A 22,682-nucleotide genomic window follows, 5' to 3' on the forward strand; every position below is an offset into this window, starting at 1 on the left:
GCTGAGGTTCTACCTCCCTATCGTCCATATGATTGTCCTATCGATTTGATTCCTGGGACCATCCTTCCAAAGTTGAAATCGTATCCTTTGTCCGTTCCTGAAACTGAGGCCATGACGTCCTACATACAAGAAAATTTGGAGAAGGGATTCATCCGCAATTCAACCTCCCCTGCTGGGACAGGCTTCTTCTTCGTGAAGAAGAAGGATGGATCACTTAGGCCATGTATTGACTTTCGCGGACTCAATAAGATCACGGTAAAGAATCGGTACCCCCTTCCCTTAATCTCTGAACTGTTCGATCTTCTTCAGGGGGCCTCTATTTTCTCCAAGCTCGATTTAGGAGGGGCCTATAATCTCATTCGCATAAGGGAGGGGGACGAATGGAAAACCGCATTTAATACGCGATCTGGACATTATGAGTATCTAGTAATGCCCTTTGGTTTATGCAATGCTCCTGCCGTCTTTCAAGAGTTCATGAACGACATCTTCCGGGATGTGTTATGAACATTTGTCATTGTATACCTGGATGACATTCTAATTTTTTCGAAAAACTTAGATGAACACATTCACCATACCAAACTGGTGCTGTCTAGGCTCCGTACTAACTGCCTATACGCCAAGATGGAGAAATGTTTGTTCCACCAGACTTCTACTGCCTTCCTGGGCTACATTATCTTTAACCAAGGTTTCTCTATGGACCCAGATAAATTGAAGTCTGTCCTCGACTGGCCGCTGCCTAATTCTCTCAAGGCCGTGCAGCGTTTTCTCGGCTTTGACAATTATTACAGGAAATTCATCATAAAAAATTCTGCTATTGCTCTTCCCATCACCGCCTTGACCAAAAAAGGCGCCGATCCCACGACTTGGGAACCTGTTGCCATCCTCACTGACCACAAACATTTGCTGTATATCGAGGGGGCCCGACGGTTGGGATCTCATCAGGCTCGTCGGTCTCTTTTTTTTCTCCCGTTTTAACTATACCATTTCGTACATTCCTGGTACCAAAAATATCAAAGCGGACGCTCTCTCTCACCAGTTCGCCACAGAAAATGAATCTAATGAAGCCACAGAACCAATTCTTCCTCCCAAGTGCATAATCTCTGCCAATAATTTTGATGTGTTGGATGAAACTCGCATTCCCAGCAGGTTCAGGGTACCAGAGGGACGCTTGAACGCAGCTCCACGGTTTCGCCACAAGATTTTACTTTGGGGACATTCTTCTCGATCTGCCGGTCATCCAGGCTTCAAGAGGACAGCAGACCTTATTAAACGGACATTTTGGTGGCCTAAGATGAACAAAGACATTTTTGATTTCACTAGTGCTTGTAGGTATGTGCCCAGAGTAAGACGCCCCATCACAAACCTTTTGGCCTTCTCATGCCTCTTCCCATCCCGGAGCAACCCTGGAAACACATATCTATGGATTTCATTGTCGAACTTCCCAATTCCAAAGGAATGAACACCATTCTTGTTGTAGTAGACAGATTTTCTAAACACTCACATTTTATTCCCCTCAAGGGTCTTCCTAATTCTGCTACTTTGGCGGATATTTTTTCCAAGGAAATTTTCAGATTACATGGCGTTCCCATTTCAATTGTCTCTGACAGAGGGTCTCAATTCATCTATAAGTTCTGGCGGGCGTTTTCCCAGAGACTCGGAATTTCCCTTCTTTTTTTCTTCCGGATACCATCATCAGACGAATGGTCAGACTGAAAGGATGACTCAAACCCTACAGCAATATCTCAGATGTTTCGTATCGGAGTCACAAGACAACTGGGTGGACCTGTTACCATGGGCCGAATTTGCTATCAACTCTCTTATGAGTCTACTCAAGAGTCTCCTTTTTTCATTAATTTCGGTTTTCACCCTAGCAGTCTTCCCCTCTCCTCCCCCCCTTCTGGTGTCCCCGCAGCAGACTACCATGTTACGACCCTGCAGAATTCTTGGAAAAGGATCCTTAAGTCCCTACAATCTGCCGTCTCTAGACAAAAAACTAAAGCAGATCGTCGTCAACAACCAGGTCCTTCATTTAAGCTTGGTGACAGAGTGTGGTTGTCCTCGAAGAACATTAGACTTAAATCTCCATCTCCCAAACAGTCGCCAAGATTTCTGGGTCCGTTCAAGATTACAGAAAAAATCAACCCAGTCGCCTACTGCCTAGCACTACCCCCCACCATGAGGATCCCTCCTGTATTTTATGTATCCCTACTCAAGCCTTTTGTCCAGAGCTCATACTTCCAGGATCCTTCCCGTAAACCCAACCCAGTGTCCATGCTAGGACAACAAAAGTACGAGGTTCACTCTCTTATCGACTCTCGCTGGTCAAAAAACAAGCTCCAGTTCCTCGTCCACTGGAAGGGGTATGGCCCGGAGGAGTGTTCATGGTTTCCGGTACGTCACATCCATGCTCCCAAACTTCTCCAGCAATTTCATCTAAAATGTCCCCAGAAACCGTGGCTGGATCGCTCGGAGATCGATCCTCAAGGGGGGGGATACTGTGACGGTTCAGGGGATTCCTTCCCCTCCATGTGTGCCTGACGCCCCGCTATTGCCTACCTCTTCTGTTCCTTCCCTGCCTTCCCCTGCTATTCTCCCTTCTTCTGCTCACAGCTGTCCCTCTGCGGCAGCCTCTGACGTCATCCAGGCGTCAGCGCGCACTCCCCGCAGGACACGCGCACCCCGCTTGGTCTCCCGTTCCCTGCTGCGGTGTCCCCTGCTCACGGCCCCCCTTGGTCCCTGCTCCAGTCCCCTTACCTCCGGTGGCTTCTCCCTCTGTTTGCCTCCCATCCTCAGCGGGTACTCCGCGCGCCTCGTGACGCAGCCTGTGCGCGCGCACTCTAACCTTACAGAGGGCGCGCGCACACGCTCCTCTTGTAGGCTCTCTCAGACTCCTGGCTTCTCCTCTCATGCCCTGCAGGCTATCTCCCTCACTGGCTCACCTGTCTCCTCCTCTTCTCCTCCTCACCTATCCCTGCTGTCTCCTACTTCACCCTCTGCTCCTCCTCGCTCTCCTATTGGTGTTCCCTCCTTTATAACCCCTGTCTGTCCTTTCTCTCATTGCTCTGCATAATTCTTTGTTACCTCTGTGTGTGCAGTCCTATGCTTGGCTCTCCTCTGTGTTAGAAACCAGGGAGGGGAAGGAGAGGGGGAAAGGGAAAGGGGACAGGGAAGCTCCCACATCAGCAATAGTACAATAAATAACATATGAATAAGTAGTGAGATCAGAAACAGGTGCAAAAGAGGACAAGGGTAGATGCAAACAAACAAACAAAAGCTTCCTCCTTGAATGCACTCTGTTCGATCGATGAGTATGATATGGTTGATTAAATAAAAACCTTTTAATCAAAATACAGTGATAAAACAGTACTTGTATAGAGGGGCATGGTACAAAAAAATCCAGGGCCAGCCCCTATGACTGACCAAATTATCTTCCCTAATAATTATAAACGGGAGATAGTAAAAAGTACACTACATCAAATCACACTCTTCCGAAATGTGACGGCAATTAATCACAGGTGCCTTCAGAACAAGGTGCTCAGCCTTGGTACGGATGCCCTTTTAACTTACAGTAAAAGTCAACAGTCTTTGTATGATTAAGGCTGCTGACACTGAATCTGAAGGAATTAACAGCCTTGGCATTAAGGGAGGTCCAAGTCAAAAGACCTAAGTAGTATAAATGTCCAATGCCATGTGATGATGCAGATCAAAATTAAACAGCGTGAAAATCACAACATCAACATAAATAGAATAGTGTACTAAATGAACATGCTACCGCACACAGAACAATATTTAATAGTAAACATGCTGCTGATGAGGAAAATTCCTAGCGTGTAGATGTGTATTCCTGTGGAGGGCATGCACCAAATGTGCATATTAAATGCCCTGAGGCACGGTTCAATGACCGTATCCAGTTATAGCCTCTGAAGTACAGTGTCATGCAACACAGAAATAGCTTATGGACTCCTTAAATAACACTGATGGGTAAGAGTATCGTGGCAGCTGTATAAACTAGTATCGCATCTGGAAACAAGCTAACGCTGGTCTTGACAAATGGAGGTCATGTTCATGGTGTCACAGTGAAAGTTATAACATTGTCTCACTGTATATATTATACACATACATGTCTCCGTTAGCAGCAATAGCACAGTCAAACAGTTGCAATCACCGAGACTCTTAAAATCAACACTATCTACCAAGTTGCCGTTACTGTGGTGAAAGCGCTATGACATCACATGTAAATGTCAGGCGCCCACAGTACTGCCAGATCGCATGAAACAGCGTTTGCCAGTGAAACACTACTAGGAGGCAGTAATAGCCCTGCCTAGCATATCAACCCGCAGTGTATATATGGCAAAATAAGAGGATAGTACACTTAGCTTGGTATGGTAAGTGCTATCAGTAACTCCACACAGCCCTAGGGTATGGGGAGATGAAAAGGAGGACGCGAGGACACGGCAGCAGGACAGCGATGATCAAACTTCCGCGGCTGGACTCGCAGACACGCTCACACGCCTGTGGGTAGCTTCCATCCTGTGAGGTGACGTCACGCCGTGTGGTCACCTGACGCACCTTTCGCGCTTTCTCAAAGTGTTCCAGCTTTGTTCCTGCTCCTGCTTACTCCTGGATTTCCCTGGCTTGACTTCTGCTCGTACTGGATTACTCTGCTCGCTATTGCCCTTGAACCCTGCTTACGGACACGACCTTGCTGACTTCCGTGATCCCTGGACTTTGGCTTACAAACATTACGATTCTGATCTCTATACCCCTGGACTCTGGCGCACGGACACCACTACTCTTACTCTGAACCCCAAAGGCGTTGCAAGTATTACTAACCATCTCTCTACAGGCCCGGCACGCAATACCACACTCCAGGCACGCCCTCACTGCTGTGGGTGCGTGGTAATACCCTTCCCACCTCAGTACTGGGGACTGGCCAGGTCTGCGGGCATACAGGCGTGACAGATGTCACGTTGTCGACCACGCATGCACGATCGGCACTTGCCGGCCGCTTGTGCACGATCAGCCCTTGCTGGCAGCTCATGCACTTGCACGATCGGTGCTTGTCAACCATGCATGTGTGGGCAGCAAGTGTCGTTCGTGCATGCTGCCCCCAAAGTCTGCCGCCCCAAAATTGTTGCTGTAACTACAAATAAAGGATAAAATATCTGTCATCTAAATTTAACATAGGTTGAACTTGATGGATGTACTGTATATCTTTTTTCATCCTCATCTACTATGTAACTATGTAACTATATGAACTCATGAACAATTCTTTGTGCCCACTTGCATTTGTCCTTTACACCATGGGTGCGCAAACTAGGGTGCCGGGGGGTCGGGAGATTTTCCGGGGGGGGGAGGGGTGCGGCAGTTACAGGGGCCCGGCGCACCCCAAAGGCATTTAAATTAAATGCTGGGGGACCGCGCGAGGCCTCTGTAAATTCCTTTACCTTGGCTTTGGGCGGCGCGTTGCCATGGCAACCCGGCATCAAATGACACAGCGGGGTCACGTGACGTCGCATTGCCATGGCAATGTCACATGACCCCGTGGTGTCATGTGACGCCGGAGCCAAGGTGGGGGGGGGGTGCGAGCAGGGAGGGAGAGCAGGCAGGGGGCGCAGACTGAAAAGTTTACGCACAAGTGGCGCGTACTTGAACTTTAACATTACATATCATTTATATGTGTGCGCCACAGACAACATCCAAACTCCAGCTGTAACTACACCCCTTAGTTATATAAAGCACTCTTGGTGTTCATTCTGTACCTGCTCTCCAACTTATCAGCCTACTGGAATATGAAGCTCGGAAGAGCATTTTTCTAGAGCCGATTTCATTAGACAATATGACTGTAATTATTACCTCATAATTTAAGATAAGTGGTGTAATTAGATCTACATTTGTTTTAAAAATGAGTATAGTCAAAGTACCTGCATCACTAATTGAAAAAATAATATAAAAATAGGTACTGTAAGGGGACATGTGGATGTTTTCATACTTATTTATACAAATGTTTTACCAGGAAGTAATACATTGAGAGTTACCTCTCGTTTTCAAGTATGTCCTGGGCACAGAGTTATAACAATACATGGTTACATTAAAAGAACAGAGGTTATACAGACAATTCACAGGGATTTTATGGACAGATCGAGTTGAAAAATTGGGTACAGGTTATAAAAGGGCTGGTGAGTTTCATATTGAAATGGAGACGTTTTAACATCCGCAAATGGCTCACACCCTTTGGCTGCCCTTCGGTGGCGACAAAGGCTGTTCACCTTTGGGCGACGCAGATGTACACTGAAGGGTTCAGATTGAATGCAGCAGTGAATTCAAAGTCCTTTGTCCTCTTGGCTCATTAACATTCCAGTGGGTGGGGTTGACGTTCCACATAGTAAAAGCAAATGTTAACCCTTACAACGCTGGTTCTGTTCAGAGGGGAGCAGCTCTTGGGGAACCCCATGAGGCGTCCGCCTTTGGGGCAATGCAGATATACACTGAAGGGGTTCAGATTGAATGCAGCTGTGATTCAAAAGTCCTTATGGTGTACCGTGACCTCGTATACCTCTTTAGGATTACTAGTGAGGTTTGTAGACGACCCCATTTCACAGGGTTTCAAAAAATATCAGTAACAGATACTTTTCTATTTATTATCCTCTATTGTTATGTGTGTAGGTGAGATCATGAAAAATATTTGGTAGCAGTCCAAACCACTGTTATTCTTTCGGTGCTTGCATCAAAGTCCCTCCTCACCATACATTTACCATATAGAATGGTAATAGAAAGACCAGAGCCGAGCAGCTGATTCAGCGCGTCCTCAACACTATCATCAAACCAGCCGTGGAGCCGCAATACAACGGGACTTCTACTAGGCGAATATCCCAGCTACTTCTAGTAAGTAGAATTCCAATTTTAAATATCGATGGATGAAGAACATCCAGCCATCACAAATTGTTTTGTTTTTTTATATTTTGTCTGGTCACATTCACATGTTTTATATGGATTTTTATGCGGAATATTATTAAAATAATTTTATGATCATACTTTTGGGCTCACATGAGGATATGTATATCCAATGTATCATCAGTGATGAAAAGTACTGATTATAAAGGATAATGTACTATTGTGGCTGTAGGAGGACATGTGCAGAGGTACACAATGGAGACAGTTGTAAGGTGAAATCATAACAAGGCTTTATTGTGCCTGTCGCTTAAAACACAGCAAAAAAACAATATAAGCGAAATAGTGAGCCAAATAAAACTTGCTCCACTTTGGCATATATGTATCTTTCTATTTCAGCCCCTTTTAACTGGGTGGCTACCCAGGCTATTCATCAGCCCAAGTTATATATATATATATATATATATATATATATATATATATAGACAACAGTCAATGGAAAATAAAGTCTTATCTGTTTCCAGGGTTGCTGCCTTTTCTTCGGATCATCAGCATCCAGGTTTAGAAGTCTTATTTGTCAGCTCCAGAGATCTGTGTTCTCTTGGTCAGTCTCTACTGGGAGACTCAAGAACCTCTGCTCTGTTTCCTTGTTCAGCTCACACGTGAGCTAAGGAGTTCCACTTCCTGTCTCACAAGACAGGCTTTTCTAAGCCATCTGAATCAGGCAGGTGGTGTTAGTTAATTGCCTACCAGCAGTTAACCACCACACTGCTGGATCAGAGGCACATTTGTGAACAGGGATAAGTCCCCTGTTATAGTGGACTATCTTTTTCTTGTCTCTAATTGCATATATCCTCGACGGTAGAGGAATCATGGAACAATGAGTCCCAAACTAGTGCTCCACAGTTGATGCAGTCTTGATGTGATATAGAACAATGTATGCCAATGGCAATATAACTCAGAGTCCTGGTGGGTAAAGTCTCAGGTGCAGGATGAAATAATTCCTTTATATATCAGATATGAATGTGTACCTCTGATGAATCTATTTATATATTTCTCAAACCGTCGTATGCCTGTCTGTCTGTCCTGTCCCTAGGGGCAATCACATTGGACCTTTGGCCCGTCACTCCGCCTCAGGCCAATGAGATGGCTCCCTTGGCCCGCCCGCCCCTGCACACCTCTCATTAGCCTGAGGCGGTGTGACGGGCCAAAGGTCAAACACACACACATACATACACACACACACACACACCCCTCTGGCCCCCCCTGTCACGTGCGCCGCCCTGCACCGGCTCCCGGACGGAGGGGAAGCGCGGCGCGGCCCTCCTACCCCAGCCACCAACGCTCCCTTACCTCCCCGGCGCTCCCTTACCTCCCCGGCGCTCCCTTACCTCCCCGGCGCTCTCTTACCTCCCCAGCGCTCCCTTACCTCCCCAGCGCTCCCTTACCTCCCCAGCGCTACCTCCCCGGTGCTCCCTTACCTCCCCGGCGCTCCCTTACCTCCCCGGCGCTCTCTTACCTCCCCGGCGCTCTCTTACCTCCCCAGCGCTCCCTTACCTCCCCAGCGCTACCTCCCCGGCGCTCCCTTACCTCCCCGGCGCTCCCTTACCTCCCCGGCGCTCTCTTACCTCCCCAGCGCTCCCTTACCTCCCCAGCGCTACCTCCCCGGCGCTCCCTTACCTCCCCGGCGCTCCCTTACCTCCCCGGCGCTCTCTTACCTCCCCAGCACTCCCTTACCTCCCCAGCGCTACCTCCCCGGCGCTCCCTTACCTCCCCGGCGCTCCCTTACCTCCCCGGCGCTACCTCCCCGGCTGCTGGGGGGCCAAGCAGCCTCCTCGGATCTGCGCCAGTCCCACTCTCCACCACCTCTCACTCCCGTCGTGTGTGTGTGTGGAGAGGGACATTTTACTCCTGCCAGCAATTTTGTGCCTCACTTTCACCCCTACCCCAGCCTTTCACCCCCCTACCCCTGCCCTTCACCCCCCCTACCCCTGCCCTTCACCCCCTTTACCCCTGCCCTTCACCCCCCTACCCCTGTCCTTCACCCCTACCCTGCCCTTCACCCCTCTACCCCTGCCCTTCACCACCCCCTACCCCTGCCCTTCACCCCCCCTACCCCTGCCCTTCACCCCCCCTACCCCTGCCCTCCACCTCCCCCACTCCTGCCCTTCACCCCTCCCCTACCCCTGCCCTTCACCCACCCCTACCCTTGCCCTTCACCCCTCCCCTACCCCTGCCCTTCACCTACCCCTGCCCCCCCTTACCCCTGCCCTTCACCCCCCCTACCCCTGCCCTTTTAGCCCCCCTACCCCTGACCTTCACACACCCCACCCCCTGCCCTTCACATCCCCCACCCCCTGCCCTTCACCCCCCACCCCCTGCCCTTCACCCCCCCCCACTCCCTGCCCTTCACCCCCCCACCCCCTGCCCTTCACCCCCCCACACCCTGCCCTTCACCCCCTCCACCCCCTGACCTACACCCCCCACCCCCTTCCCTTCACCCCCCCCACCCCCTTCCCTTCACCCCCCACCCCCTTCCCTTCACCCCCCCACCCCCTTCCCTTCACCCCCCACCCCCTTCCCTTCACCCCCCCACCCCCTTCCCTTCACCCCCCACCCCCTTCCCTTCACCCCCCCACCCCCTTCCCTTCACCCCCCCACCCCCTTCCCTTCACCCCCCACCCTTCACCCCCCCACCCCCTGCCCTTCACCCCCTGCCCTTCACCCCCACCCCTGCCCTTCACCCCCCCACCCCCTGCCCTTCACCCCCCACCCCCTGCCCTTCACCCCCCCACCCCCTTCCCTTCACCCCCCCACCCCCCGCCCTTTGCCCCCCCACCCCCCGCCCTTTGCCCCCACCCCCCGCCCTTTGCCCCCCACCCCCCGCCCTTTGCCCCCCACCCCCTCCCCGCCCTTTGCCCCCCACCACCTCCCCTCCCTTTGCCCCCCACCCTCTCCCCGCCCTTTGCCCCCCATCCTCTCACTGCCCTTTGCCCCCCACCCCCACCCTTTAACCCCCACCCCCACCCTTTAACCCCCCACCCCTGCCCTTTGCCCCCTCCCCCTCCCCGCCCTTTGCCCCTCACCCACTCCCCGCCCTTTGCCCCCCACCCCCTCCCCACCCTTTGCCCCCCACCCCCTCCCCGCCCTTTGCCCCCCTCCCCGCCATTTGCCCCCCACCCCCTCCCCGCCATTTGCCCCCCACCCCCTCCCCGCCCTTTGCCCCCCTCCCTGCCCTTTGCCCCCCACCCTCTCCCCGCTCTTTGACCCCCACCCCCACCCTTTAACCCCTCACCCCTGCCCTTTGACCCCCACCCTGCCCTTTGCCCCCACCCCCTCCTCGCCCTTTGCCCCCCACCCCTTCCTCGCCCTTTTCCCCCCACCCCCTCCTCGCCCTTTGCCCCCCCACCCCCCGCCCTTTGCCCCCCACCCCCCGCCCTTTGCCCCCCATCCCCCGCCCTTTGCCCCCCACCCCCCGCCCTTTGCCCCCCACCACCTCCCCGCCCTTTGCCCCCCACCCTCTCCCCGCCCTTTGCCCCCCACCCTCTCCCTGCCCTTTGCCCCCCACCCTCTCCCTGCCCTTTGCCCCCCACCCCCGCCCTTTGCCCCCCACCCCCTCCCCGCCCTTTTCCCCCACCCCCTCCCCGCCCTTTGCCCCCTCCCCGCCCTTTGCCCCCCTCCCCGCCCTTTGCCCCCCACCCTCTCCCTGCTCTTTGACCCCCACCCTTTAACCCCTCACCCCTGCCCTTTGCCCCCCACCCCGCCCTTTGCTCCCCACCCCGCCCTTTGCCCCCCACCCCCTCCTCGCCCTTTGCCCCCTCCCCGCCTTTGCCCCCCTCCCCGCCCTTTGCCACCCACCCCCTCCCTGCCCTTTGCCCCCCACCCCCTCCCCGCCCTTTGCCCCCCACCCCCTCCCCACCCTTTGCCCCCCACCCCCGCCCTTTGCCCCCACCCCCTCCCCGCCCTTTGCCCCCTGCCCTTTGCCCCCCACCCCCTCTCCGCCCTTTGCCCCCTGCCCCCTCCCCACCCTTTGCCCCCCACCCCCTCCCCGCCCTTTGCCCCCCACCCCCTCCCCGCCCTTTGCCCCCCTCCCCGCCCTTTGCCCCCCACCCTCTCCCCGCCCTTTGCCCCCCACCCTCTCCCTGCCCTTTGCCCCCCACCCTCTCCCTGCCCTTTGCCCCCCACCCCCGCCCTTTAACCCCCACCCCTGCCCTTTGCCCCCCTCCCCCTCCCGCCCTTTGCCCCCCACCCACTCCCCGCCCTTTGCCCCCCTCCCCGCCCTTTGCCCCCCTCCCCGCCCTTTGCCCCCCACCCTCTCCCTGCTCTTTGACCCCCACCCTTTAACCCCTCACCCCTGCCCTTTGCCCCCCACCCCGCCCTTTGCTCCCCACCCCGCCCTTTGCCCCCCACCCCCTCCTCGCCCTTTGCCCCCTCCCCGCCTTTGCCCCCCTCCCCGCCCTTTGCCACCCACCCCCTCCCCGCCCTTTGCCCCCCACCCCCTCCCCGCCCTTTGCCCCCCACCCCCTCCCCACCCTTTGCCCCCCACCCCCGCCCTTTGCCCCCACCCCCTCCCCGCCCTTTGCCCCCTGCCCTTTGCCCCCCACCCCCTCTCCGCCCTTTGCCCCCTGCCCCCTCCCCACCCTTTGCCCCCCACCCCTTCCCCGCCCTTTGCCCCCCACCCCCTCCCCGCCCCTTGCCCCCCACCCCCTCCCCGCCCCTTGCCCCCCACCCCCTACCCGTCCTTTACCCCACACCCTCCCCACCCTTTGCCCCCCACCCCCTCCCCACCCTTTGCCTCACACACCCTCCCTGCCTTTGCCCCCCAACTCCCCGTCCTTTGCCCCCCACCCCCTCCTCACCCTTTGCCCCCACCCCCTCCTCACCCTTTGCCCCCCTCCCCACTTTTTGCCCCCCACCCCCTCCCCGCCCTTCGCCCCCCACCCCGCCCTTCACGCACCCCCCCTTCCCACCCCGTCCTTCACACACCCCGCCCCTGCAATCCCGGGCAACGCCGGCTATATCAGCTAGTGATATATAAATAAAAAAGTTCAGTGTAAATGTGCAGATAAACGACGGGAAACACACGCTATGAGAGGGGAGGGGGGTAATGGAAGGGGAAGAGAGGCCAGGACACGGCCCCACTGAGGAACCAAGTCAACCCGACCAACCACTCCCTCCACAGATCAACAACAGTGATGCCTCCAAGCCAGATATAAACAAAGGAGCATTCCAAACCTCCTAGCAAGAGAGGTTGAATAAGCCGGTAATTGAAAGATGTCTGCAACAGCAAATGCTTGTACTCACTGCACCTGATCCGTCCGGACTCCGTGGGCATGCTTGCTCCGGAACGATGCTAGAGTATGAGAAGCCTGAATGACAGGAAAGAAGAGAGCAACAGCTCCTAGTAGAAAAAAAACGAGGCACCAATACAAAATGCTGAAAAACAGGTAGGTTTATTCACAGGACCACTTTTTGGTGACATGTTGCTACTGGTTCCTTGAATAAACCTACCTGTTTTCTAGCATTTCGTATTGGTGCCCTGTTTTTTTCTCCCAGAAGCTGTTGTTTTCTCATTTCCTGTCATTCAGGCTACTCAAACTATATCACAACAGCACTGCATTAAGCATTGAGGAATTCCCAACAGCAGAGCTGAACTTCAAAAGATACTCACCTGGACGACTCTGATTTCACTGAGCGTTAACTGTCCAAGCGCCATAAAAGTTTGTTTGCTCCAAGTTTCCTATATTCTGGTTTCCCAAGAAAACCAGCCAGATTTTTTAGGCAGTATATGGACTGAAGTAGAATTGGACAATTTAATTGTTTAAATTAATTTTATTGTATAAATATTGCATATATGTGCGCACTCCAATCACAGGCACAAAAAATTAACACAAAAGTATAACTAGCGCTTTTACACTAATTTTCACCCAATATAGAATTGTGTGCAGTAATTTAAATAGTCAAAAATAAAAAAAATATTGTAAACTAGAGATCTCAATTATTATGTTTCCCAGTATTCCCCAATGTTTTAAAATATAACCATAAGGTCCACTGTGCCCGTGCCATGTCCCATTAAGTTTAATATGTTAAATATCCATTTCCCTGATTTTGATAGACAGTGGTTGGATCCTGAAAAAGATGAAGCTTGGTCATTTGAGTAATAACAATCCTAAGATCTATTAAACTGTTTGACTCCTCATTTATTCCTGATTTGTGAGTCCTTTGGAATAGCAATAAACCTCCTTCTCTTCACAGCAGCTGGTGATCCACCATAATCGGCCCATAGATACTCAGGAGACAGGATTTTGGTTGGTTTGTGATATAGAAAATATTTGTTTAAATGGCTCTCATCGTGCCAAATAGCTTCTATATTGTTTTCTTTGTCTGTCATAATGGCTTGATGACAGTGGTTAGTCAATTTGAAGACCTCTTCTACTGTGCCACCAAAATAACCCCCAGCATAATAAAAGTCTCCCTCATCAGAAGGAATGCAGGCTTGAGACTGACTCCTGCGCTCATAGGTAAAATATTGGCGTGATGCACCAAAATAGCCAGGATGTAGAGTACCAAATACATTGCTTAAACTCTCCACTCCAACATGATCATTGAACCTCATGTCTACATCCACACAGACTAAATAGTCTACTTCGTTGATGAACAGTTCACGAGAGTAGTTACGAATGATTTCCATGCGTCTCATGGTGACCTCCTGCCACCTTTTGTAGCTAGGGACGTCTAGAACAACCAAGTGTCTCCCCTCACTGAGGGTGATGTTGGGAATTTCACTGGCTCGATCAGTGAACACATAGTAGTTTACTTTGTGCCCAACCATGAAGAACTTTTCCGCTGTTTCAAGAAAAGTTTTGACAAACACCGTGTACCTGAAAAACAAACAAAAAGGCATATTTCGCTGTCTTTTGGCTAAAAAATAGGGTTGTGAACAAAAGGAAGAATGTGGAACAGATGTTCTTCCAAATAAATCACTTCTGGGTTCAAGATTTCAAAACAGCAACAGTATTGTGAGATAAATAAATACCATTACTTTGGGGGAATACTCTTTAGACGATCTGGTGAAATGATAAATTATCATCTTAACCTAACTACAGTGGCGTCTTTCTTGTTGCGTTTGTTATCTTCCTTAGAACCACACATATGTTGTTATGCCATGTGCTGGATATGTCCTGCACAGATGGAGTTTTATACTATGATACAATTAGTATAATGATTTTGTAGCAGTGTGTGGCATCCCATAATGCTGTGTAAGACAAATTACAATTTTAAAAACACCTGTGATAAGGGGGTACCGATCCCCCAAACATAAACAATATAGTAAGTAATGTACATATTACAGCCTTCATTAAAAGAAAAGACATTGAAAGTACAGCTGATACAGAAACAATAGACACCTCCATTTACCAATATAAGCCTGTAACAGGGTCAACCCTTTTAGCAAAGGGATAGAACTGTTTGGGCAGCCAACCAAACGAGCCACCTGACTTGAAGCCTGCAGTCCAGTATTGCTGTTCCTGGACTGCAGAGAGACACAGGGTCTGTGGTCTGTTGCTATGTTATCTCCAGTTATTGCTCTGTTTCATTGTGAACTTTGGCTGAGAGAAAGCTACATATTGTACTGCTGAACTTTGGATGAAGAAAAGCCATGTGTTTTTTTTGTTTCTTAAACTTCACCTACATAAAAGCCTACGTTTATTTTTCCAAACGCAAGTCTCCAGCCATTACCTCTACGGGCATCCCTTACAACACCCTTATTAAAAGGTCACAATTCTTGTAACTTACTTTTTAATAGCAAACACTGTAAGACCAATGCGGACACCTCTCTGGTGGAACTGTTCATTCAGTATATCAATGTTAAAGGTGCCATCCCAAACAATTGGAGCAAACCAGGGAGTCATTATCAGCACATCAGATCTCCTATAATGAGGAATAGGAAATAGTCACATCAGTAACATTGTCTCACTCTCTATCCTGTGCAAAATAGCAGAAGAACCAGCACTCGCATCACATTGCAATGTGACGTCACTTCGTCATGGCAAGACGTCACCATGTAGCATCTGGTTGCCATGCCAACGCGACGGTGCCGGTAGAGATACTGCTCCCGAACAGGTAAGGCACTTACAGAGGCCCCACACTCTTACCCACCACCGGCCATCAGTTTAATTGTTGTGGAGAAGAGCGTAGGGCCTCTGAATTCAGGCTCCCCATACTCTTTTCCCTTAACACACACACTCTTACCTGCTTGGGGTGAGGAGGTCTGCGTCTGGTCCTGTGCCGGTCCGGGGACCCCGCAGCTCCCTCCTCTGGTCGGGCAGAAGTTGGACCCAACTTCATATTGCAGTGACTGCTGCATGGGGAGCTGGGGACCCGCCAACCGCCGCAAGGGAGCTACAGCACCAGCCAACAGCCCCCCACCAGGGCAACCTCGATCACCCAATAGGGTAATCCGCCCCGGACCCTTTACTTAAATCACATCACTTTGGCTTCTTACCTATGATATTTATCTCATAGTTTAAATATCCAAAATGCTTCCCTGAGCAACTCCCTGTCATTTGCTATCCCCTTAAGACTGTAAATTATACATTAAACTGTGCACTGATGAATCTGACCAGCAAAGATAAATATACTTAAAAAAATAAACTCACGGTGGTTTGAGGGTCTCAGGCTTTTCATACAACATTCTGAAAACAGATTAAAGAAGAGTTTAGAATATTGTTTTGTCTTTGACCTCAATGAAAATTACAACTAAATCTAATAACTCTGGCAGTATATTGATTTTTTTTTTACTTTCCCACATAAAATAACAGCAAATACTGTATACTTTATGTGGAGAGATAATTAGAACTAAGGAGAATAGTGTCCTAATGGGGGATTCGAAGGCGCCCAGTCATGGGGGTGGAGAGCTGCAATTAGTAACTGTTACTCTAACTATTGACTTCTAATTATCAGGACACATGTACAGTATAGGGACTGTTTCCTTCTAGCTGCCAAATTAAAAATAAATTATCTACCTGGAGAGCTATGTCAGAGATACAAGTATTGCGCAATGCACTGCAGTACCTACTGGGTTTAGTCCCCAACCTGCAGGGTGAAGTCTCCTTCCTGCAGGGTGAAGTCACCATGTTCCAGGTGGAGAAAGCTGTGCTACAGGATACCGTAATCATCTTAAAGAGACAGATGGCTCAGGTGGTGATGACTTACCCCGTTATTTAATCCCTGACTTTACCTATGTCTGAACGCTTTGGTTGAAAGCCGGACAAATTTGAGGTTTTCTTTAACGAATGTGAAAGACATTTTCATTTTTGTTATTGCTTGTTTTTAGATGATAAAGCTCAAATTGGATTTGTCCTCAGTAACCTGTCGGGGATGCACTTATGTGGGCTACACCACTGCTCTCTCAGAACTGTCCCCTGCTGGGGAGTTGTACTGGCTTTAAAGCTGAATTTTAGAAAGTTTTCGACTGCAGTGTTTCTAGCCAGACTGCAGAATATTCTCTTCTTGAACTTCAACAAGACTTAAGTGATTTAGCATTGTACATATTCAAATTCAAGACTTTGATGGCAGAGACTGATTGGACCGACAGTGCACAAATTACAGTTTTCAACGTGGATTAAGAGATTAACTCAAGGACGAACTGGCTTGTGTCGCCCTTCCACAGACTTGTTCCACAATAATAGACCTAGTGCGTCAAGTCAATCTCAGACTGGGGAAACGCTGGACCGAAATGTCACCCTGCAAAACAACGCTCAGCTATACACTCTGAAATTTCTATGTACTGCTGCGGCCGAGTTTATTCGAGCATTTGCCCGTTCTCGGCCGCAGCAGTAACCTGGTGCGCGCCGGAGGGTGCCGGGCGCGCGCCGAAGCAGTGGAGGAGCGCCCTCCGATCGGGGCGCTCTCCCTCCCGCTGCCGGGTCCGCCGGGTCCCCCGGAACCCCCTGCCGCATCCCCCACATCGCGAGACACCAGGGCTCCCTCGGGGAGCCCTGGACGCGCGTGCAGGGGGCGCAGGCACCCGATGACGCGTGACCGCGCATCGGTGATGCGCGGCACGCTGAGGGAGTGCGGCTAGCACGCCGGGGCATCCCCCGGCTTGCGGTGCTAGCCGTGCTCGGATAAAACGTGTCGGTAGTGTAAGATTCCTCAGCTAGCTACTCTCCTCCTGAACCTATGCAGATTGGATCTACAGTACCAGGTCGGACTCCAGAAGAAAGACGTCGACAGAAATCAGAGTCTGTCTGTCTGTATTGCATTAATTCCAGCCATTTTCTACGAGACTACTGCCTGTCCTTAACAAACCCTGAGGTCAGGAAATGACCTTGCTCGACGATGAATGGAGAAGATCCATCGAGTAGTAAAGTTTCTTGTCCAGATGTAGCTATTCTTAGTAAAACCTCCCAGGCTAAAATTGGGAAATATTACTTTTGTCTTTGCCTATGATGCTTCATTGACCTGATGAAACTCCTTGTCCTGTTGATGCATTAATCAATTCAGGAGCATTGGGAAATTTTAATAATGATCTTTATGTACAGGAACACCCAATTCCGTTATTAAAGAAGAACCGAGTAGAGGCGGTGGAGTTGATCGATGGATCCCCATTAATGTCTGGACACATTTCTATGCAAACAATTCCACTCCTCCAGGCCTCTTATGATCATCAAGATTACATTTCTTTGGACATAATATCGGCGGCCCCTAATTTTCCTGTTATTTTCGGTTTACCGTGTCTTGCTTTGCATAATCCTATTATTGACTGGACTATGAAAACCCTTGCATTTTCTTTTACCTATTGTGTACAGAATTGCTTTCCTTGCAGATCTATTCCGACACACCCCGTATTGAACGTTTCTTGTCCAGTTCAAGATAAAGTAGTAGCCACTGCACTTGCTAAGTATTCTGATTTTCGGGGTGTATTTGACCAAAAGAAGGCTAAGGTTCTACCTCAGCATCGGGAATATGACTGTCCTATTGACCTGATATTTGGCGCTTCTATTCTCTTTGGTCGTATATATATCTGCTGTACTGTCCAGAAACCAAAATATTACGACTATATATAAAGGAAAACCTAGAAAACGGGTTTATTACTCTGTCTAAGTTTTCCGCCGGAGCTCCACTATTTTTTGTCCCTAAAAAAGAGAGAACTTTCAGACAATGTACAGACTATCGTGCTCTAAATTTAATTTAAGAATTGCTAGAACAAATAAAGGACGCCTCGTTCTTCACTAAATTGGATCTTCCTGGGGCCTATAACTTAGTTCGTATCCAGGCTGGAGATGAATGGAAGAAGGCCTTCCAAACACTGTTTGGACTCTTCGATTATCGGGTCATGCCCTTTGACTTTGCAATGCTCTGGCTACCTTCCAATATTTTGTAAAATATATTTTTCGAGACATATTTGATCAATTTCTTGTTGTTATGACATTCTCATTTATTCCAGTAAACCACAACTACATTAAAGAGGTCGCATTCAACATTTTGAATTATACGCTAAGCTTGAAAAATGCTTGTTTGATCAATCACAAATCAAGTTTCCGGGGTATGTGATCTTGGCCTCCATAACAGCTATGGATGAAATGAACAATTCAGGCCATAGAGTAGTGGTCATCCCCCACAGATGGCAAATCCTTGCAGAGATTTTGAGGATTTGCTCATTTTTACCGTCGCTTTATTTAGAGCTTTACGCTTATGGATGGTACTTCCACTAATGACCCTTCTTAGGAAACATTCATAGGGAACTCTTACTGAAGCTGTCTCTAGATTTAAAGAGGAAATTCTCCATGAAACCAATATTATTGCACCCCGATCCTCAGCAACCATTCATTTTGGAAGCAGACGCCTCAGATTTTGCCACTGGGGCAGTTTTGTTCCAACGATCTCCTTTGTATTCCTTAGTCCATCCTGTCACCTTTCTGTGACTGTCATGGGAGACTCCCGGTGTGGGTAGGACCTCAGTGGCTGGAACAGCAGGGACAGACAAGGATCGTCGGGGTCATAGGCAGGGGTCTAGGCCAGGCAGCAATACTCGTCGTCAGGGTCACAGGCAGAGGTTGCTAGACCACGCATGGTCTCCGGATTGGTAGTTGGGGGCGGAGTTAGTTGCCGTCGTCTCTGTGTCTTAATATACTGATTAGGTGTATACACATCAGAAGACCATTAGCAATCAAAGTGGGTGGATCACATGTGAGCTGTGAGTATTGGCTGGTTTTGTCATTCTGTGTCTATATATATGTTAATAAAGTTGTGATATGTATACTTTGAGAAAGCGCTCTGTGAAGCGTGAAACGTTGGTAGGACTCCATTGCCCTGTTTTTCCATGACCAATAAATAATCTTTTTTTTATGGGATACGCACCCTCCTTTCTACTTTTTTGATACCTACAGTAGTGCTCTTCCAGTTTTTCTCTTTCTCTACTAGCCTACCCTTGGACGGAAGCACACCTGGGGACCCTTCACCTTTGGATCGCATGGACTGTGTGTGACGGTTCAGGGGATTCCTTCCCCTCCATGTGTCCCTGACGTCCCACTCTTGCCTACCCTTTCTGATCCTTCCCATGCTAGCCTCCCTTCCTCTACCCGCAGCTGTCCCTCTCCGGCAGCCTCTGACGCTATCCCGGCGCCGGCGCGCGCTCCCCGCAAGGCTCGCGCACCCCGCTCGGTCCCCGGCTCCCTGCTGCGGCGTTCCCTGCTCACGGCCCCCCTCGGTCTCTGCTCCTGTCCCCTTACCTCCGGTGGCTTTCCCCTCCGTTCCTCCCTCATCCTCAGCGGGTGCCCCCATGGCGCGGCCTCGTGACACAGCCTGTGCGCGCGCACTCTAAACTTACAGAGGGCGCGCGCACACGCGCCTCTTATAGGCTTTCTCAGCCTCCTGACTCCTCCTCTCATGCCCTGCAGGCTATCTCTCACTGGCTCACCTGTCTCCTCCTCTTCTCCTCCTCACCTATCCCTGCTGTCTCCCACTTCACCCTCTGCTCCTCCTCTCTCTCCTATTGGTGTTCCCTCCTTTATGATCCCTGTCTGTCCTTTCTCTCATTGCTCTGCATAGCTCTTGTTACCTCTGTGTGTGCAGTCCTATGCTTGGCTCTCCAGTTACCTCTGTGTGTGCAGTCCTATGCTTGGCTCTCCTCTGTGTTCCAGCTTTGTTCCTGCTCCTGCTTACCCCTGGATTTCCCTGGTTTGACCTCTGCTCGTCCTGGACTACTCTGCTCTCTGTTGCCCTTGAACCCTGCCTACGGACTCTACTTTGCTGACCTCTGTGACCCCTGGACTTTGGCTTACGAACTTTACGACTCTGACTTCTGTATCCCTGGACTCTGGCGCACGGACACCACTACTCTTACTCTGGACTCCAAAGGCGTTGCAAGTATTACTAACCATCTCACTACAGGCCCAGCAACGCCATACCGCACTCCGGGCACGCCCTCACTGCTGTGGGAGCGTGATAATACCCTTCCCACCTCAGTACTGGGGACTGGCCAGGTCTGTGGGCATACAGGCGTGACACTGTGCAGCACTCAGAGTGAGTCAATCGCTTGCTACATGTTTTCCTGTTGAGGACTTTATTAAGACAATTGGTACGTTATAGGGTGTTATTATGTTCAATCTTCCTGGTGTTACTGTTTACAACAGCGTCACTCATCAGTGAGCTTACTATCCGGGACTGCAACAGAGTACCTGTATTCTATCAAGTTTTTGTTTAGGGGTCCCCTCTACAAGTATCTGGTTATCGATTTATTCATTTATCTTACTGTTGGGGTCTTTAGCATTACGCAGTCACATGATTAGCCAGGTGGAGACTGGTTAATTGACTTTGGCTGCAATTAACCAGCTCCATGCTGGATTCCTCAGACTACCAGAGGCTTTCTATTGCAGCCTAATTTAGACAGTCCTTGTTACAATATTCCTGTAGCATCTTTGTTGCTGAAACTTTCTAACATTTGACTGCAGTACAATCACACATTGTTTAAAATATTCATATTTCCTCCTTTGTCGTTGCATTCTCCACGGCCGTGCCCCCATCCCTCTGTCTTTCCCCCTGCAGGTCTCCGTAGACCGGGGAATTCGGCTGCACGCGCCGCCAGCCTCGCTCGCAGCGCAGGCAATGGGGCCGTAGCCTTACAGTAGCAATTGCTGTGGAGAGACACTTTTGTAGTGCCTCTGGCTCTTTATCTAGTCGTCCACAGAAGCAATCACTCTCATTCCACGCAGATTGAAGTGCCTGGGTTAAGGAATCTAATATCACACATTGCTGGGAAACTAAAGACAGGAATTTGCTATTACATTTGAAGCTTTAGAATCAGTCATAGGACTATCACAGATTGCGGGGAAACTAAAGACAGAGAACTTGCTGTTACATTAGAATCAGTCATAGGAATAAAACACATTGCAGGGGAATCATGTAATGAAGGGTGAACACTAGGAACTGGGCTGGTCTCTGAAATAGTCTTCAACGCCAGCAGCGATATAAATCAGGTACTGCAGTGGAAACACAGCATACAGCAAAAAACAATGGGAAGTAGTCTTGTTAGACAGTAGTGGTTATACCCAGACAGTGCAGAGAAATCACAGGAAATGCAAGTCTGTCATAGGAATTGCTTAACAAGAAGTGGTATGCTGCACACCAAATAAAAAATATATACATACAATTGACCTGTGCTGCTGGTTCAGTGGGTACCTGTCATGGTAATCCAGTTCTGAGCTAATGAACAGGAGATCCAACGCACTATAGATTTGCTGAATAAGAGAATTTATTTAAGCCACACAACGTTTCGACTGTGATGGTCTTTATCAAGTGACAGGCAAGACCATCACGGTCGAAACGTTGTGTGGCTTAAATAAATTCTCTTATTCAGCAAATCCGTAGTGTGTTGGATCTCCTTTTTAATGTGTTAAGAATTGGACATAGTGCACGCGATGGCGTGCGCGGCACGAACAAATGCATGTAAGTGCACCAGTCCGGCCATGCTGTTCACTATGCGACGCGCGCGGCAGAGCGACAGGATTTTGAGCAGACAAAATTTTAACATTTTTGCTAGATGGCCGCGTCATGGCTGAGTCACATGAGTGTTTCCACCAATGAGGGCAAACCAGCCTGGTGACGTCACGGCCACACGCCCCCCCCCCCCCCCTGTCGCTCGACAGATCAGAGTCCACAAATCGCTCAGGTGAGAGGCGCATACGCTCCTTCTTGCGGTCTGTTGCGCGCGCGCACTATGGCCGCAGCCTTGGAAATGGGAGTCTGAAAATCTGCAGTGGCTCTTTAAGGTAATGCAGAGTGAGGCAAGCCTTGTTTTGGGAATGAAAGTCTGAAAGTCTACAGTGGTGATACCAGGTACTGCAGGGAAAGGCAAATTTTCTTTAAAAAGGGAATTCTTCTCAGGGACAAAATGCACAATAAACCCTGCACAACACTTTGCAGCAAAAAAAGCTTTCGGATTCCAAATGGGATTTCCAAACATGAAAAAAGTACTTATCTTCCCCCAACACAAGAGGAAGGGATGGGTGATAGTGTGCAACTAATAACTAGTGAAACATATATAGTGAACAGTGCACAGTGAATTAAAACAATATTGTGGACCTTAGATGTGAAGGTATCACTAATGGTGGGTCTGCAGCCTTTCTTGGGGGTGGCTCGACACCCCTGGAGCTAGAGAAAAGACAAAAGAACAGGGCGCACAACGCACATAGTGATGTATAGTTTAAAAAGTGAATTTTACTCAAAAGTAATTTGTTCTGCGTACATCAAAGTAAATACAAATGTGCAGTGGGTTTACCACACCAGTA

The 22,682-nt window shown here is 49.9% G+C and overlaps 2 protein-coding genes and 1 long non-coding RNA gene across 6 annotated transcripts in view; 1 reads left to right on the plus strand and 2 right to left on the minus strand.

Annotated features, from left to right (window-relative positions):
• LOC142472072 (histo-blood group ABO system transferase-like) overlaps positions 1 to 22,682 on the minus strand; it is a 178,775-nt gene that overhangs the window by 60,161 nt on the left and 95,932 nt on the right. The window lies entirely within an intron of this gene.
• LOC142472078 (uncharacterized) overlaps positions 1 to 22,682 on the plus strand; it is a 172,124-nt gene that overhangs the window by 28,111 nt on the left and 121,331 nt on the right. Inside the window, exon 2 of one of the 4 annotated variants that reach the window (XR_012789588.1) lies at positions 6,667 to 6,885. The exons of 2 other annotated variants lie outside the window; for them this stretch is intronic. This is a non-coding gene — a long non-coding RNA (uncharacterized LOC142472078). Of the gene's footprint in view, positions 1 to 6,666; positions 6,886 to 14,876; positions 15,013 to 22,682 lie in introns of those variants that run through there. One more of the 4 variants, XR_012789591.1, reaches the window with a different exon arrangement.
• Positions 12,715 to 22,682, minus strand: part of LOC142472073 (histo-blood group ABO system transferase-like) — a 44,739-nt gene continuing 34,771 nt past the window's right edge. Inside the window, exons 5-7 of the mRNA XM_075578793.1 lie at positions 15,549 to 15,584; positions 14,686 to 14,820; positions 12,715 to 13,772 (exon numbers count right to left, since the gene is read on the minus strand). Of these exons, the coding sequence (XP_075434908.1) occupies positions 13,088 to 13,772; positions 14,686 to 14,820; positions 15,549 to 15,584 (856 nt within the window). The 3' untranslated portion in view covers positions 12,715 to 13,087. The remainder of the gene's footprint in view (positions 13,773 to 14,685; positions 14,821 to 15,548; positions 15,585 to 22,682) is intronic.

Source organism: Ascaphus truei, chromosome 21 (assembly GCF_040206685.1).
Source record: "Ascaphus truei isolate aAscTru1 chromosome 21, aAscTru1.hap1, whole genome shotgun sequence".
Lineage (NCBI taxonomy): Eukaryota > Metazoa > Chordata > Amphibia > Anura > Ascaphidae > Ascaphus > Ascaphus truei.